At 45.1% G+C, this 18750-nt stretch overlaps 1 protein-coding gene across 2 annotated transcripts in view; it reads right to left on the bottom strand.

The window, feature by feature from the left end:
• LOC110496365 (protein Jumonji) overlaps window positions 1–18750 on the bottom strand; it is an 84728-nt gene that overhangs the window by 20935 nt on the left and 45043 nt on the right. The window contains exons 3-5 of one of the 2 annotated variants that reach the window (XM_021572227.3): window positions 16748–16868; window positions 7644–7813; window positions 2804–2827 (exon numbers count right to left, since the gene is read on the bottom strand). In XM_021572227.3, the coding sequence (XP_021427902.2) occupies window positions 2804–2827; window positions 7644–7813; window positions 16748–16868 (315 nt within the window). The remainder of the gene's footprint in view (window positions 1–2803; window positions 2828–7643; window positions 7814–16747; window positions 16869–18750) is intronic. The other variant, XM_036952932.2, reaches the window with a different exon arrangement.

An 18750-nucleotide genomic window follows, 5' to 3' on the forward strand; every position in this document is an offset into this window, starting at 1 on the left:
CTACCGAGTTCCAAATTGCCTCTGGAAGCAACGTCAGCGCAATAACTGTTAGTCGGGAGCTTCATGAATTGGCATTCCATGGCTGAGCAGCCACACAGAAGCCTAATATCTCCATGCGCAATGCCAAGCTTCGGCTGGAGTGGTGTAAAGCTCACTGCCATTGGACTCTGGAGCAGTAGAAACACTTTCTCTGGAGTCATGAATCACGCTTCACCATCTGGCAGTCCGACGGACGAATATGGGTATGTCGGACGCCACAAGAACGCTACCTGCCCCAATCCATAGTGCTAACTGTACAGTTCAGTGGAGCAAGAATAATGGTCTGGGGCTGTTTTTCATGGTTTGGGCTAGGCCCTTTAGTTCCAGTGAAGGGAAATCTTAATGCTACAGCATACAATGTCATTTTAGACGATTCTGCGCTTCCAACTTTGTGGCAACAGTTCGTGGAAGGCCCTTTCCTGTTTCAGCGTGACAACACCCCTGTGCACAAAGCAAGGTCCATACAGAAATGGTTTGTTGAGCTCGGTGTGGAAGAACTTGACTGGCCTGCACAGAACCCTGACCTCAACGCCATCGAACACCTTTGGGATGAAATGGAACTCAGACTGCGAGCCAGGCCTAATTGCCCAACCTCACCAATCCTCGTGGCTGAATGGAAGAAAGTCCCCGCAGCAATGTTCCAACATCTAGTGGAAAGCCTTCCTAGAAGAGTGGAGGCTGTTATAGCAGGGGGGGACCAACTCCATATTAATGCCCATGACTTTGGAATGAGATTTGACAGGCAGGTGTCCACATACACTACCAAAAGTATTTGTACACGATCAAATACACTGAGTATATCAAATATTAGGAACCCTTTCCTAAAACAAATGCTTTAGTGTTTTATGTCCAACAACATATTTGGGTGGCCAAATAAAATCACCCGCTGGCCAAATTCTGCCCGTCAGCCGTCAGTTGCAGAACCCTAACCCGGAGCACAGAGAAAGCAGTTCCATGGCCAGCTGGCGAAGGACCCAGTCCTCCGTAGGACAAGGAACCGCTTTAAGACTAGGGCCATTAGAGACACCAGAGGAAAAGAAAGCTGGTTTGTATGCATCAGCGGTCTCCATTGTGGTTTATCGGTTTAAACCGTTGTAATGGTCTCCAATGAGCTTTGATTAGACCTATGTTAAGATGTTTGAATTAAGTTTGTGTTATCAATCATTACATTTTCATGTCACAGTATATAAAATAAAAAGGCTCATTCCTAATGACAGTGGGAAATACAGTGCCTTCGGAAAGTATTCAGACCCATCGACTTTTCCCACATTTTGTTACGTAACAGCAATCTACACACAATACCACATAATGACAAAGCGAAAACAGGTTCGGACATTGTGGCACATTACATGTAAAAAACCCAGAAATAAGTTATTTACATAGGTATTCAGACCTGTTGCTATGAGACTCTAAATTGAGCTCTGTTTCCATTGATCCTCCTTGAGATGTTTCGACAACTTGATTTGAGTCCACCTGTGGTAAAGGCAATTGATTGGACATGATTTGGAAAGGCACACACCTGTCTGTATACCATCCCACAGTTGGCAGTGCATTTCAGAAATCCAAGCCATGAGGTCGAAGGAATTGTCCATAGAGTTCTGAGACAGGATTGTGTCGAAGCACAGATCTGGGGAAGGGTACCAAAATAATTCTGCAGCATTTAAGGTCCCCAAGAACAACGTGGCTTCCATCATTCATAAATGGAGAAGTTTGGAAACACCAAGACTCTTCCTAGAGCTAGCCTCCCGGCCATAGAGAGCAATTGGGGGAGAAGGGCCTTGGTCAGGGAGATGACCAAGAACCAAATGGTCACTGACAGAGCTCTAGACTTCCTCTGTAGAGACGGGAGAACCATCCAGAAGGACAACCATCTCTGCAGCACTCCACCAATCAGGCCTTTACGGTAGAGTGGCCAGACGGAAGCCACTCCTCAGTAAAAGGCACGACATCCCACTTGGAGCGTTCCAAAAGGAACCTAAAGGACTCTCAGACCATGAACCAAGACTATCTGATGAAACCAAGATTGAACTCTGGAGTAAACTTGGCAACATCCCTACGGTAAAGCATGGTGGTGGAAGCATCATGCTGTGGTGATGTTTTTCAGTGGCAGGGACTGGGAGACTAGTCAGGATCGAGGGAAAGATGAAAGGAGAAAAATACAGAGAGATCCTTGATGAAAACCTGCTCCAGAGCACGCAGGGCCTCAGACCCTGGCGAAAGTGCACCTTCCAACAGGACAACGACCTTACGCACACAGCCAAGACAATGCAGCAGTGGCTTCGGAACAAGTGCCTGAATGTCCTTGAGTGGCCCAGCCAGAGCCCGGACTGAAAACCAACATCTCTGGAGAGACTTGAAAATAGCTGTGCAGCAACGCTCCCCATCGAGTTTGAGAGGATCTGCAGAGGAAAATGAGAGAACCGCCAAATACAGGTGTGCCAAGCTTGTAGCATCATACCCAATAACACTCAAGGCTGCAATCGCTGCCAAAGGTGCGTAGCAAAGGACTGCGTAAAGGGTGTGAAAATACTCATGTAAATGTGATATTTCAGTAATTTTTTTACAAATAAATGAGCAAAAGTGTCTAAAAACCTGCTTTTGCTTTGACATTATGGGGTATTGTGTAGATTGATGAGGGGGGGGGGATTTCATACATTTTAGAATAAGGCTGTGACAAAATGAATACTTTCCGAAGGTACTGTACATGATTGGGTATTAACATTTGTCTAGATAATAAGTACTTTTTAAAAAAAAGGTAACTAACCTTCATTTGGCCACGAGGAGTAACCTGAAATTAGATGTGGTGAAGCTAGAATTAGTCAAACATCAAAACTTCATAATCAAATTGGATGCAAATCCATACAATCATCAGTATGATAGGAACTGGTCTATTGCAGCAAATTGTGCTTAAAGCTGAGCATCATTAATAAGCAACTTATTGTTATGGTTACAATAGGGGAGCCAATGGGGTTAGGGTTACGTTGAATGCAGTAATGAATTATAGTGATATCGGAGCCTTCTGACTCACACGCACATCAGAATAGTTAGTAGGCCTACAAAAAAAAACACACAAAAATACAATACAGTCAGTACCCACAATACAACACAGCTTTTGAAGCGGCAGGTAGCCTAGTGGTTAGAGAGTTGGGCAAGTAACGAATCCCAGAGCTGACAAGGTAAAAATCTGTCATTCTTCCCCTGAACAAGGCAGTTAACCCACTGTTCCCCTGTAGGCAATCACTGTAAATAAAAATCTGACTTGCCTAGTTAAATAAAGGTTACATACATTGTTTTTAAAAAAGCTTATCACAACAGGACTAACATGCCAGTGTGACTCGATACTTTGACTATCCCTGCATGTAGAGAGAGCAGAGATGCCAGTCCATTGTTATTAGGGGTCATTGTGTAAGGTTTAGGATAACAGTATAATGTGTAACGTGAGAAGAAGTCATGTCTGGACTAGGTTTGAGGTGCTGGTTTCAGTCTCGGCTCCAGGTCAGGCTAAGACCAGGCTGTAGAGAACTGGGTTAACTGGGTTCTGTATAAGCACTTTGTGACGCCTGATGTAAAAAGGCTTTTAAAACAAATGTGATTGATTGACTGCAGAGGAGTGTGATAGTAGCACATTTGTGTCAGCTCTCCAAACTGGTCCTTTCTCCTGGTGACAGAGGCCAGGGGAACTTACAGAGTCAACAAACTCCCAATCGGCTTCAAGTGACCTGCTTCATTAACAACATGGCTTCAATTTCTGTGTTCTCTGGGGTCATAGGGCCAATGGCTAGCAGGCCCAGGGGGGCACGGGGACTTGAAAGGGGACAGGGGGTTGGCGAGGTGGTGTGGAGCATGGGGGTGAGTTCGCATCTAATGGGTGAGGGATCTCTTTGTGGGGAAGTGGGAAAGAGAGGAGAGGATGAGACTGGACAATGTTATCCTGTAATCCTTTCCAGTGGCCCAAAATAAGCCTGTTACTCCCATGTATTTACAGTAGCCCCCTGAGTCAGAGGGAGAGAAGAAGCCTGTTGGGCTTGCTCCTCTGGTCACTGGTGTCTGGTCTATGGTTAGGCTGCGTTTTCAGCGGGTGGTGCTGGGCTTATAACAGCCGCTCCCTCTGGTGCAGAGACTCCGTCTGTCAGCTCCCAGACACAGAAATATAACCCAGGCGTCCCTCCTCCAGGCCTGTTCCCCTCCCTCCTCCCAATCCTCAATTATGGACCTTTCATGTGCCTCAGAACCATAGTCAAATCATAATTAAGGCTGAAAGAGTCCATTATGACTGTCATTTTTCACTAGACAGGCGTAATTACAACCAAAATGGTCGACTTAAACATTGTCCTTTAATAGAGTTCAAACAATGAGTTTAAACAGCCAATCGAGAGCTTTAACAGATTTTTTTTTTACACAAATGTATAATCTGACTAACATCCATGTTAGGGAAAATTAGCACTTCTACTGGTTCTCGGCTATAGCCTAAAGACCCTCCGGAATCTCTAGAGCCTCTCAGAAAAGCAGTTCCAAGATGTGAATAAAAAAGGGCAGACGCCATCGAGTCAAGTGTATGACCTTCCTCTTCGATGGAAGTAGGGGGCCAATCCCTGGCTGAATCCCCCGTCATAGACAGAGACAGTGTGTGGAGAGACCATGTCAGACACTCTGCCCCCTCTCCAAAACCCTCATGCTTCACCACTTCACCTCGTCAGGAAGAAGATGGGTGGAGAGGGGAGGGAATGGAAGAGAGTGGACCGGGACTTTTTCAATAACATTGTTTTACAGGCTGCTGCAGCAGAGTGAATCTGAGAGAATTGGGGATTATATCGCCTCTGATTTACATTCCTGAATGTCTGCAAATCCATTAACCCATGCTGCCCTCAGCTCCAGTCAGCTCTAGGAGGTGCTGGCTTATTTATAAAAAAAATAAAAAATAAAAAAAAAATCAGCCTTCGTAAACACAACCACGGCCGCAGCCTCCGACCTAGACCCAGACACATTCAATGCTCAGACAGCAATGGCACACACACGCACATAGTAGTAGCTGTTATGTAACATTGGACAAGCATATTAGTGGGGGTTACTCATCTACTATATCTGGCACTCTCAGCCATGCGTGTTTGTGTACACAGATAGAGGCGCAGCTGCAATGAGGAATCGTGGACATTGTCACAACACCTACCAACAATTACCCTCTCTACCCATCACTACAGACAAGGTGCTGTGCTGCCTGTATCCAAGGCTAAAGACTCAAGAGTTGCAGCATACTACGACAGCCTACACAAGCTGACAGGCTGGCTGGACAACTACCCCAGCCTCAGAGACGAGCTGGCTGGCCAGGCTCCAAATGGATTCTGTCACCGCCGCAATAAAAAGGGATGCGAGAAGGCACGTAGCACATAAAACACGACCGATTCACTCCGTTTTGTGACCGTCGCACGTTACTCCACATTGCATCAGAACAGCCAGCAGTTTCCCAAGAGGGATTAAAAATATATCGTTCCTGTTTAAAAATCGGGAGAAAGAAAACAGCTCATTACGATGCTGAGTCCCAGATGAATAAGCAGGGGAGATTACAAGCTGCTGCTGCGGTAGAGAACAGAGGAAAACTTCTCCCCGTGAAATCATGGTGGAAATGGCCTGCTTTCATAACCAGCGCTTTATTATCAAACGCTTTTCTAAAGCGGTCAGACAGGGGGCTTGCTGGGTAAATGTGGCATGTTTGTCAGATAAGATAAACATTTGAGAGGAGCGGAGCCGTTTGAACAGAATGACCGTTTGATCTCTAATATCGACCAGGAACGCCATTGATCTGTTCCAGAGCTAGAAGAACAGACCGTGTGCCGGCTCCTTGCCTCCCTAGCCCCTCCCTGTCAGCTCTGGGGAAAATATAAATAAATTGATACAAAGTGTAAGTGTTAGACTCAAACATAGCTGCCTGGTCTTGGGCCACTACAGTGAAATGCCTAGCTAGCGTGGGCCACCAAAGTGGATTCAGATGAACAAAGTCCTTTGAATGAAATCAAAAGGGCAAAAGCGCCTTTGAAAAATAAAATGTTAAAAACATTGCTGCCTTATGGTCTATATCTATCTATCTGTCCCCAGGACACCGACCGTGCTTGTGCGCACGCACACCCCTGCGCTGCCCTGACATTCTTGCACGTCTCCTCGATGTATTGGTATCTTCCACACGGGCCATTAAAGTGAAGGAAGAGAGAGCACAACCCTGTGTATGAAAATGCCATTAAGGCAGCATGAGCTCTGCGGAGGAATCAGGCCGCCTCTCGGCAGGGTAACAGAGCTATAAATAAGGCTGCCGCGGAGACGGGGTGCAGCGGTCAACCAAGCGCGGCACGGTGGGGTGGGAAGGAAAAATAAATAAATAATAATACTAGGAAACTGGTCAGGAGTTAGCATAGCATCCAGGAGTTGTCCAAAACCTGAACAATAGAAGACATTTACTGGAAGATTCGGAGAACAGATATGTTCCATTGAGAATAAGGCTGCCAACCCTGTCCGTTTGACTGATCGCTAATTACGTTACATTGAAGTGACATTGGCTTTTAAAACACGAGTCTTCTCCTCTGGGCCTCTTAGCTCCCAGCTGATTCCAGTTCGTTTTAACCTACTTCATGTTGCCAGCCGAGGTTAATGGCAATACCAAATTAATCTAATCAAGGCATTACTCTTCCTACAGGGCTATTTCTAGTTGTGATGAGTCGGGGAGGGTTCTGCTGCGTAGGAGGAGACACTGTTCAGAGTTAAACACTCTCTGGGATTGAAGACATCAGTAAAAGCCAAGGCCAAGGTTGTTCCTAAAAATAAAAAAAAACATCCAAGAATCCTCTTTGTTCCTGAGGTGAGGCTATACTCCACTCAGTTTCTCCATTTCTTTTTCGTGTTTCAATGCATCATTGAGGTAAAGAGTAAAGGGAAACATGTCCATGATAGTGAACTTCTTGAGTCCTGTATAGCACTGAAGAAACCTGTTATACCAATACAGAAATGAGGCGAGGTGGGATTTCAGCTGAACCCTGAAGCTGAAATTGCTGCCCTGTTCTCCATAGCTTGGCCGTGTTTGCGTTGGTGGGCGGCAGAGAGCAACCCAGGCCTCTGTGCTCTCAGATACAGGAGCAGGGTTATCTGGCTCTACCAGGATGTCTGTGTGGGTGTGCGCGTAGGGGGTGCTCAAAGCTGACTGTGTGCAGATAACAATATTCAATATTCATTGTTGAAACATTATCTGTAGCCAATGTGTAACCTGTGAGGACAAAATGGGTTTGGTGTTTGCCTTATCAAGGTCAATGAACCTGGACCTCTGACTGAACTATTCCTTCTGCACAGCTAGGCCTGGATCTAGGTCAAAGGCAGGCCGGGAGGAAGGCCTGGAACTGTGTGGCTGCTGAACTGAAGCCCTAACGGAGGTCAGAGAAGCAGGGCCCTGGTTTTGGCCTGGTGACGAGACGCATGGTGCTAGGGTGACTGTGCAAGTAAGTGGCCGACTAAATGAGTAAATTAGTGAGTTGGGAGGATGAAGGACTGCGTGTGTGTGGGGGTGGATGAAGGGGTTTGTGGATGAAAAGGTGAGATGTGAGGCATGGACCACAGGGTTACTGTACCTCTCAGGCAGAGGAAGGTGAGGAAATCTTCGGTCTTGGGTTTTCGTCTGGAGATGTCTCTGATGTGAGCAGAGGGTGCGGGCAGGGCGGTATCAGACACCTTGACCGGGGTGGTGCTGGGAGAGTTGGGCTGAGACTGGGCAAACTTCCTCTGTGCTTGCAGTCTGGGCCTGGGAAGAGACAGGAGATAAGTGTTATTCCATACATTCTTACACAGACCTACGTTGGGAACTGACATACAGCTCACCCTGTTTTGTGTATGCATTTCATTTACACTGAACAAAAATAAACATAACATGTAAAGTGTTGGTCCCACGTTTCATGGGTTGAAATAAAAGATCCCAGAAATGTTCCATACGCACAAAAAGCTGATTTCTCTCAAATTTTGTGCACAAATTTGTTTACATCCCTGTTAGTGAGCATTTCTCCTTTGCCAAGCTGATCCAGCCACCTGACAGGTGTGGTATATTAACAAGCTGATCATGATCATTACACAGGAGCACCTTGTGCTAGGGACAATTAAATAGACTACTTTAAAATGTGCAGTTTTATCACACCCCAGATGTCAAGTTGAGGGAGCGTGCAATTGGCATGCCGACTACAGGAACGCCCACCAGAGCTGTTGCCAGGTAATTGAATGTTCATTTCGCTACAATACGCTGCATACAATGTAGTCTTAGATTATTTGGCAGTACGTCCAGCCTCACAACCGCAGACCACGTGTAACCACACCAGCCCAGGACCTGAAATGGGCATAGTCTAATTGACCCGACAACCAAAAAAAACATACTGTATCCAATTAGATTTCTTAATGGGGGGGTGTTGTTTATCAAAGTTACCTGGCTAAATCATTAATCCTGGTTTGTAGTATACCCCTCTGTTCAGCGGTTTAACACAGCTCTGGCCTCAGTTGTTAGTATGCCTAATTTAGTCAGTCTGGGCTTTGGACATGATTTAATTATCTTTAATAACACTGCAGTGGCCATTGACTGAAGTGTCCACGGGGGCTAAAACAATGATAATCCTCCTTCAGAATAACCCCTAGCAGCACCTGCAAGCAGCCGTCCACCTCATAAAAGACTTTGATCCATGTTGACTGAATTGTAATTAAGTTCTCCATTAAAGCCAAGACATCTGCAGCAGCTGACAACTGATAACAAGTACAAAGGAGGTGTCAAATTGCAGACAGACTTTCAAGGCCAGATTTATTTTTTTCCCTTCCGTCTCTCCAGGCCAGATCGCTTTCTGCGTCCGTTCTTTCTTCTGATTCCACAGAGGGAGCAGGCTGACAGGGTGGAATACTAAGAGCAGCCTGTCTGGAGATGGACCTGGTCACAGCTCTTCATCTTTTATCACACACACACACACAGAGCACCCTGCATTTAAGAGAAGTGTGCCATTTAATTTCACCATCTCCTTGTTTCAAAGAGGTTTGATGCCAGATACAGGCCGGTCTCACGGTAAACCCGAAAAAGACAATGCCACGCTCATACTGCCTCCCTGTGTTCCACCATCATCCTGTTTGAAACAGTCTCCCATTCAATCTGATGCTTGTTTAGAGGAGAATGTTCAGGCCTTCCAGGCAGGTTGACAGACACAGACAGCATCACTAATCAATTGCGACCACAGCCACTTGCTCCAGACAGATTGTGACTACTCGACTGATTGTCTCATTGCGCTACATGTAGGGAGGGAAATGCTTCATGATATCCTACAGTGAGCCCCCCTCCCAAAAAAAAACACATGACATTTGGCAAACTATGCCCTGAAACACCCAATGTATTTTGTTTCCATCAAACCCCCGGAACCTACAGCTCTCCAACTGCACTTCAATCACAAAGCAATACACAGCCTATATAACACCAACCCTGACTAAATACCTTGAACAAGAAGCTGTGAAGAGATTGCGTCGATACACGCATACACTGGGTTCAGTGACGGAAGAATCTGTTCAGTTCCTGAGAGAAGCCTTTGTTCAAGAAGGATTCTGTATTTGATGAGCAGGTGCATCAGTATGATAACCAATCTGTTCTCACGCTTTAGTTCAGCCAGTGAAGAGAACAACAAAAAAGGTTCTGTTCCCCCTGGAAAGACCAATGGCTGTTGCAGGTCACATGGTTCAAACACCTGAACATGACAGGTGTCACCAGCCCGCCATTATGTTGTGAATGGAGCTATTAGTTTCCCTGCCAGACTGGTAAAACATGAGCTGTTTAAACAGCCCGACTCATGGCCCTATAGCTGGCAGGGCCTCAGGATGGCGAGAGAGAGCGAGATATTGTGAGTCATGGAGACTGGTGCAGATTAGAGATGCAGAATGCATTAGCTAGTGGCTCCCTGACACCACGTCTCCCAGAGGGCAGAACCGACACTACAACTTACTTGGGGGAGAACCAACACTACAGCTCCATGAAGGCAGAACCAACATTGCAGACAGCAGTGGACCATTAGAACGTGGATGATGGTATTTACTGACTGCCTCCCAGAGAGTAACAGGAGAAAAACATGGCTTTCAATAAACCCCTTCAGAAATATGATCTTGCTCATGGGAATAGAGCCAGCGATAAATAGGAGCCATTTAACTGGACGTGGTTGTTAAAGGTAGGATAGACCATTAAACTATTAGACGTGCAATGGCTCTAGACAGACCTGAGCCCAATGAGCACAGTGGCTTTTATTGGAGGGGCTCGTCCTATCTGTTGCCTATTAAAGACATTCAACAGTGAACTGAACCACAAGACTAAAACCTGGACCCTTTCCCCAGGAGGGCGGAGTACAGACCATCTAGTCAGGATATCATGGCACCATGATGTACCCACAATGCCCAGCAGGACTTAAGACAAATAGCAGACATCAAGCCTCTCAAACCCAGAGCCTGCCTATAGAAAGCTCTCGCACAAACTTCAACACCGTTAAGTCTATGATCTTTAAAAAATATATATATGAGCAGATGTGATAAGGATATTTTCTAACACTTGCCCTGTGTCAGAAGTGGGGTAAAACTGGAGTTGCTTGATGAGGTGCTATCCTTCTATAGGGGTCTAAAGACATGCTGTCTGCCGTTTATTACCACCACCTAACCCGGACTTATACTCGCTGCCTAGGCACTGCTCTACACACGCCTAATAGAGAGATCGGGAGCGGAGGAGAGGGAGAGAGAGCAGAGCACCTGCAGTAGAGGCACAGGCTTACAGGGGAGGGATTACTGCAGGATGTCCCCCTCATCCCAAACTAATCTTCCTCCTCCCCCTCTGCCTCCCCCGCTCTTCAAAGCTGCCGTTCCTCTGATGTTGCACGTGCTTCCGCTCTGTATCATTGATTAGCTCTCAGACAGGAGGGTGACCCAGCGCCGGAACCGAAACAATGTCTGGATTCCCCCGGCTAAATGAAGGGAGGAATGAGGTTCTAAACCGCTCCAGATGGTCCACATGGTCCTAATCAACTCTACCAGCAGACACTGCAGCGCTCAGCAGCTGGAGAGGAGACAGGAGACCGTCAGACGCAGATGCAGGAGAAGAGACAGCGAGACAGACGGAGAGAGACCGAGAGTGTAAAGACAAGGTAGCCAGACTAGCAATATTCAGTTTAGCTGCAGTAATGCTTACTGCATCCTTGTTTAAAAGTATTGATTGTCATCAAACTAACAACACAGCCACAAGGGGAGTATGTAGCTGATACACCTGCATTGCTTGCTGTTTGGGGTTTTAGGCTGGGTTTCTGTATAGCACTTTGTGACATCCGCAGACGTCGAAAGGGCTTTAAAAATACATTTGATTGATTAAACCCATGGGTTTAGTATCCAGTTGAAACTACAGCCAAACTTTGTGTCCAACATCTCTCCTCACAGCAGCACCATTCTCCAAGAACATCAACACCATAACCACGGCTGTCAATACAAACATTAAGACTGGATGAATCAAATGACTGGGATTCTAAAGTAGGGGGTTAGGGTCAGGGTTAGCATAAACAGCGCTCACGGAGAGAGCCACTCCGGCTAATGTGTTATTGCTTTTCTGTCTGAGTGTTGAGCGCTTGGAGGAGAGATGGCCTTGCTTGAGCCGACTGCGTGACCTGGTGACCCTGTAACCCCCCCCCCCAGGGCTCAACACTCCCCATGCCATAACAGGTCATTGGTCAGAGAAGCTGAAAGATAAGGCTATGAGGGTGAGAGACAAACAAGACCCTTGAAGTCTGGATCTCTTGAATTTTATCTAAGAGTTCATTACATCTATTTCACCTTGAAACATTCTAACTATACCATTGTGTGGAATCTGCTGATGCAGAATAACCCTGATAGTACTGCTTGATGCAGATCCATGCTGGCTGGCAGTTTCTAGTCTATTCAAAACCAAGACTGAACCAAGACTTCTGCCGCAATCAAAACTGGGATCTCTGAAATTTCAGACTTCCGACTTCAGTGCATTCAACAAAACTGGGAACTCTGAGGCGGAAAAAAACCGAGTTCCAACTGGGATAATTCATTCTGAACTGTCATCCAACTCACCACTCTTTCTAGAGCTCTGACTTTCCAACCTGAAGATCATTGACGTCATGATTTCACCTCGTATTTTTCAGAGTTGCTAGATAAAAAATTAAAAACATTAAAACACCAGTGAACACATCTCTTTTAAAATGATGTGAAACAGAGGGTTGGCGAGCATTCCAATGAGAGTTACCACAGACTAACAAATATATTGGGGCAGTGTTGGTGTGTGATGTGTACATAAGGCTTAAACGAGTCCTACACGATGACCTTCACACAATCCACTCTGCGCATAATTTAATTAAACAACCTAAGCCCATGTGTTGCATAATGCCTTACCACACTACCATGTTACTGTGTCCACTATTTCCCTTTAGTAAAGTACTACCATGTTACTGTGTCCACCATTTCCCTTTAGTATAGTACTACCATGTTACTGTGTCCACCATTTCCCTTTAGTATAGTACTACCATGTTACTGTGTCCACCATTTCCCTTTAGTATAGTACTACCATGTTACTGTGTCCACCATTTCCCTTTAGTATAGTACTACCATGTTACTGTGTCCACCATTTCCCTTTAGTATAGTACTACCATGTTACTGTGGCCACTATTTCTCATTATTATAGAACCAGTAGTGGAAAATGTAATTGAAATGTTATACTTGAGTTAAGAAACCTTAATAGAAAATGACTCAAGTAAAAGTGAAAGTTAGCCAGTAAAATACTACTTGAGTGAATATCTAAAAGTATCTAGTTTTAAAAATGTCCGTATGTACAGTGGTGGAAAAAGTACACAATTGTCATACTTGAGTAAAAGTAACAGTAAATGCTATACATCCAATTACTTATATTAAGCAAACCAGTCAGCACTATTTTCAGACAGACAGACAGACAGGGGCACTCTCCAACAATCAGACATCGCTTACAAACATACTATGTGTTTAGTGAGTTTGCCAGGTCAGAGGCAGTAGGGATGACATATTATATTGATAGGTGTGTGAACTGAACCATACTGCTGTCCTGCCTGAGAAATGTGACGAGTACCTTTGGGTGTCAGGGAAAACATACGGGAGTAAAACGCACATATTTTCTCTAGGAATGTAGTGGAGTAAAAGTAGCCAAAAACATAAAATAGCAAAGTAAAAGTACAAATACCCCAGAAAACAACTTTAAAGTAGTTTTACACCACTGTATAATATGATGTTACAGTGTCCACTATTGTGCTTTAGTATACTACCACCATTGGTCCCAGTACATTCCCTATGCTTAGAGCAGTGAGCTGATGAACTGTGTATTAAGTCGGCACTGGACAACATCGGGTCAGTGGGTCGACCACTTCACTGGACTTACCCTGGTCTCTGACCTCTGACCCATGAGCTTGGCGGCCATCTTAAAAATCACACTAAGCCAGATCAATAACGAGCAGGCTCAGAGAAAAGCTGTGTTATTGCTGACATCACTTTAAAAATCAGGACATTATCCATGAAATCACAGGCTCTGATTAGTTCTGGCCACAGCAGTGGAACATGGGATATGCCATCCAGTCCACATCCGATTACGATAGAACAAAACTACTTCTCTTCAGAACTGCTGTATAGTTTGTTGTGATGTTGCCGTTTTATTCCTTTGATGTGCCTATTGGTCTTCAGTGAACACAAACAGCCTGCAGAGAATAGAGAAACTGGAACAAACACTGTTTATGACGATGCCTTGCTCCCTCTCTGATCTCACCTACCGTCTTCCCTGCTTGGTTACAGGGTATACAATATCACAATGCATGATAATACACACTCCTCCGCTCAGCAGACCGTATTGTGAGAGTTTATTCAGAATGATGTGTGACAGTATGTAATGCAGGGATCATCAACTAGATTGAGCTGCGGACTGATTCTTTCTTGAGCGTATGGTCAGGGGGCCGGAACATATTTACAAAATCATTTGTAGACTGCAAATTGACCGCAAGAAACACAAGAAGATATAATAATTTGACTAAAAACAATCATTTCAAACCTTGTGATTGCATACAAATGTAAGCATTGCTCTATTACACGTGGGAATACCTTGGAACACATTCCCACAATTAAAAAGTATTTGATCTCCACTTTTTCTCAGAAAACTTGGGGGGGGGGCAACAGAACGGCAGACAAAGGCAGTGCTTACTAACTTGGCATCCATTAAAACAAACACAACAAGCAGCTCAATGAGCTTTACTTGGCTCTTACTACTGAGGAGAATTTGCCTCAAAATCTCCCTAAGAAGTGGAGCTTTCCAACATTGGTCACCATGGCTGAACCGTGTGTTTCCTACTCCAGCCTCGTGGTGTGGCTGGGAAGGGGAGGAGGGAAGAACCTCTCCAGTACTTGGCAGGGTTCTAAGATGCTGGGGCCCGATTTCCAATCTCTGTGTCCTAGGAAGCCAAACGCCTCCCCGGGACCGCCCATCCCCTCCCGAGACACACTGGGACCCTACCCTGCACCCCAGGATGAAGCAGCCAAAATCACGCACCTGCGCCACCCCGCTCCACTAGTTCTTGCGTTGCCAGGCGTGAAAGGTCGTGGCACCGCCTCAATCAGCCACCCTGTTATAGAGTGGCGTGGGCTGCAGATGCCAGGGCCAAGAAGTCATCCTCCACACACACACACTCCCCACACCAAAAGGCCTGAGCTATTGCCAAGCAATCGGAGCCGGCTGCTCATTAAGAGAGGGAGAGAGCCTACTTTTATTCCAGCATGAGAACTAATGAAAACCATCAAACCACTGTACTGAACACAGGCCTGTTGTTGACGCAACGCCTTTCTGCTTCTCTCCCTGGCCATCTTGTTCTCTTGTCCTCCTTTTCAGGTTTGCCAGACCTCTTAAAGACAAGTTCTGCTGGACTATTAAATAACAGGTACTGCACACACACACGGAGGGTGAAAAGAGGTGGTGGAGACAGGGAGCTGAGGAATCATGCGATGGCTGGCTACACAGAGGGTCTCACGGTGAGAGATTACAGAGCAGATCTGTGCTATGGCCGCTGCAGTACAGCATGTACATATGAATATATATGATTTAATGTAGCTGTGAGTGTGTGTGTGCCAAGCAGTGCATTTAATCCACAGTGGCTGGTCTGTTATAGAACCAGGACCTGCTAGTTGAGAGGGAATCTCTCCCAGTCTGAACTCACCAGTGTGCTCACACCACTCCTGCGCCCCAGTCTCCTCCAGTCCCACACGCCCCCCAACCCAGTCTCCTCCAGTCCCACACACCCCCCAGCCAAATGTATTTATAAAGCCCTTCTTACATCAGTTGATATATCAAAGTGCTGTACAGACCCCAAGCCTAAAACAGCAAGCAATGCAGGTGTAGAAGCACGGTGGCTAGGAAAAACTCCCTAGAAAGGCCAGAACCTCACTACAGACACAGGTTCAATTCCAGGCTGTATCACAACCAGACGTGATTGGGAGTCCCATAGGGCGGCGCACAATTGACCTAGCGTCGTACGGGTTATGGTTTGGCCAGGGTAGGCAGTCATTGTAAATAAGGATTTGTTCTCAACTGACTTGCCTAGTTAAATAAAAGATAAAAGGCGGAAAGATGTTTCAGTTTTCATTTAAGAATGAACGCTGGTTAAAAAGAGCTCCCATTCTTCTGAATCAAACTCCTCTTTACCCTTCACTGTTGATGCTGTCATGTCCCATTACTGTAATTCCCTGACTTAACCAAACACATTACTGGAGAACAAGAGAATACAGCAAGAAGGAAGTTAATTAATAAAAAGACAAGAGGCTGTTTATACATTTACTACCACAATTGTTTATTTTGGCTTTGATAATTCACACACATGAATCTGAGAGCGCTGAATTAACCAATGCTGACATCACCAGGATCAAAACACCTCTATGATACTGTACCTCGGCTGTACTGCAGGCCATAAAAAAAAAATATATTTTTTAATTAAGTCCAGATTCACAAAACACTACTTCCGAAAAAAAACATTAGATTCTTAAAGTTCATGAGAGCAAATCCTCAACAATATCTTAAAATTGAATGATTTTCTTACAAACTTCTCAAATTTCTTAAAATGTTTGTTGCTAGGCAACCATTTTTGCCATTGCTTGCTAGATAGCTATCATGTTAGCATATTTCTCACTAAGATTACTGTTCTAAAACATGTTCTTGGGTTTAAAATAATCAATACTGAAACTATCAGATGACGTTCGTGAATGAAATATTTTCAATTGCTTTTATGAACTTTCTCTCATTGCCCTAAGATTAAGGGTTTAGCCATCTTGGAAATAGGAACATTCCCAATAATTTTATTTTCAATAATCTAATTTCTTAACTTTTAGCTTAAGGAGAAACATGAAGAAATGGCACAAGAAAGATGTTCAAGAACTTTGAGGAACATCAACTTTGCTTACATTTTCTTAAGTCTATAATTAAGGAAAAAAATGCCAGTTTAAGACATTTCTTCTTAAGGTTTTGTGAGTCTGGGCCCAGGTACTGTAGAGCTCCCCCTGCCTATCACTACCTTCACTCAAGCACTCTCTGGTTCAAAGCTGCTGCCGATCAGAGCGAGATCAGAGCGAGAGCAGAGCGAGAGAGCCATCGCTCCAGAGTACAGGTTAACACGCTCACCTCTTCTTGGCAGGGCCATCCTCAGAGTACTCGCTGCTGCCGTCGGTGCTCTGGAACCGTGACCCGTCAGCATTGTGGCCCTTCTGCCCTGAGCCATTGAGCTGCCCGCGGGCATGGGAACCTAAAGAGACAAGACATGGGTTAGAGACCATGCAATGTACTGCTAGGACATGTTGACTGAAGAGAAACACGGTGACCAAAGTAAGGGCGCCGATTTGTGTTTGGAGCCCGTTAGCTGAACAAAGTGAACAAGTCGGGACTTGAGCAGATCTCAAAAAGACATTCCAGTCAAATAAAGACAGCATTGATGCGTAACCAAGACATGAAACTGAAGTGAAACCCTCTTGATCAAACAAAACTGCATTCACTGCAATTACACAAACAAGGTGGAAGTAGTAATCATGGTTAAGAAAAACAGATCAATTATGATCCACTAAATCTTTGTAGGTAGTAAAAGTCTACCTGGTACTGGCATTTCTAGTTGACGCATGACCTTCCCCATCACATTCCTTAGGACTGAGTCCTTACATCACGTGCCAACCTAAAACCACAACCCTTAACTGCAGGTGTCAACGAAACATATATTAGAATGGTAATAATGAGTGGCTAATGGTTGAGTGGCGGCTTCCTCTGAAAACCTGTTTGAAGAACCCAGAACAAACCCAGGCAGCTGAAGTCTGTGTACCGAGTGCAGGTCACTACCCGATAGCAGGAGACCAGCCATAGAGCTTAACATGTCTGTAGACCTCTTAGCATGCTCTGGCAGTATGAGTCACACCACAGTGATGCTCAGGGAACTGACTGGGTTATGTTTGGTTTGTGTGTGTTCTGTGCTCAGGGTGAAGCTTATAACACCAAGAACTCAAATAAACAATTTTTCTGATTCAGCTATAATAATATTTGTCTAATCTGTAGTAGTAGGTGACTGTAATAATATTCATACTGAGCATAAACAGCCTGGTGAGGGGCCATCTTGTCTCCTCTCTACTCCCTCCCCTCTCCGCCCTTCCGAGACGTTTTACATATGTTGGTTTCACATCAGTGCCTTTGTGAGAGGCCGGACAAGGAGGGCGAGACAGGGATGCAAACTGGCAGTCACGAAAGAGAGCCAGACTGGGCTGAGGCCTAAATTCTTTCCCCTGGTCCCAGTGAGGCCTAGTTGGGAAGGAGGTTGACGGCTGATCTGTAAGGGACTCTAATCAGATTTATGCGTGTTTCAATAAGCCCATCACCTTGCTATGTTCCTCCTGCTCTCCAGACAGAGAGAGCGGGAGAATGAAGGAGATAGAGGAGCGAGGTTGGGGGTGCGCACCACAGCAAGTCAGAGTGTAGCCCATTAGTGGGAGGTAGAGTAATGCAGACAGAAAATATTAAACAGCCAGGAGAGTGGCATTACTTCAGCTTAAATCACCTTTACAAACAGAGTGATTACGACTGAATAATAATGTTTCTAATGGAGTAAGCTTAGTGTCCATCAGCAGCCTGTAGCAGTAACCCGCTCACTGGTCCACTGTACTGTGGCTAGTAACAAAATACTTATTTCTCTCAGTTTTTAATGACACAGTATGATTGGGACTGTAGTGTGTATAAAAATAAACAATGTGTTTATTGTGTGGGATTTTTAACCCATTTGAATTTATTTTCAACCACTTCTGACAATAGAATGGGATACTAAAAAAGGAACTCTAGAAGACAACCCTATAAGAGGACAACAAAGAGTAGTGTTTTTAAAATGACTGTCTCAACCACACAGTTCTGACCACAAATCAACCCCAGACCGAAATAGACAGATCCTATTTAGTAACTATTGTCTATGTGGCCTAGGGTGGTCTAGCAGTCTAAACCGCAACCTCCTCTGGCACATACTGTATGTCTACAGTGTTGGCAAAGGTTGGACTCCGGCCTACTGCCCTTTGACACAACCTCTATACTTCCCCACTGTCATCTTCATAAAATACCTTAAATATACCTTAAAATTAAAATAATTTGAGTAGATGTGTTAT

Source organism: Oncorhynchus mykiss, chromosome 18, assembly GCF_057628025.1.
Source record: "Oncorhynchus mykiss isolate SJ-2025 chromosome 18, ASM5762802v1, whole genome shotgun sequence".
Lineage (NCBI taxonomy): Eukaryota > Metazoa > Chordata > Actinopteri > Salmoniformes > Salmonidae > Oncorhynchus > Oncorhynchus mykiss.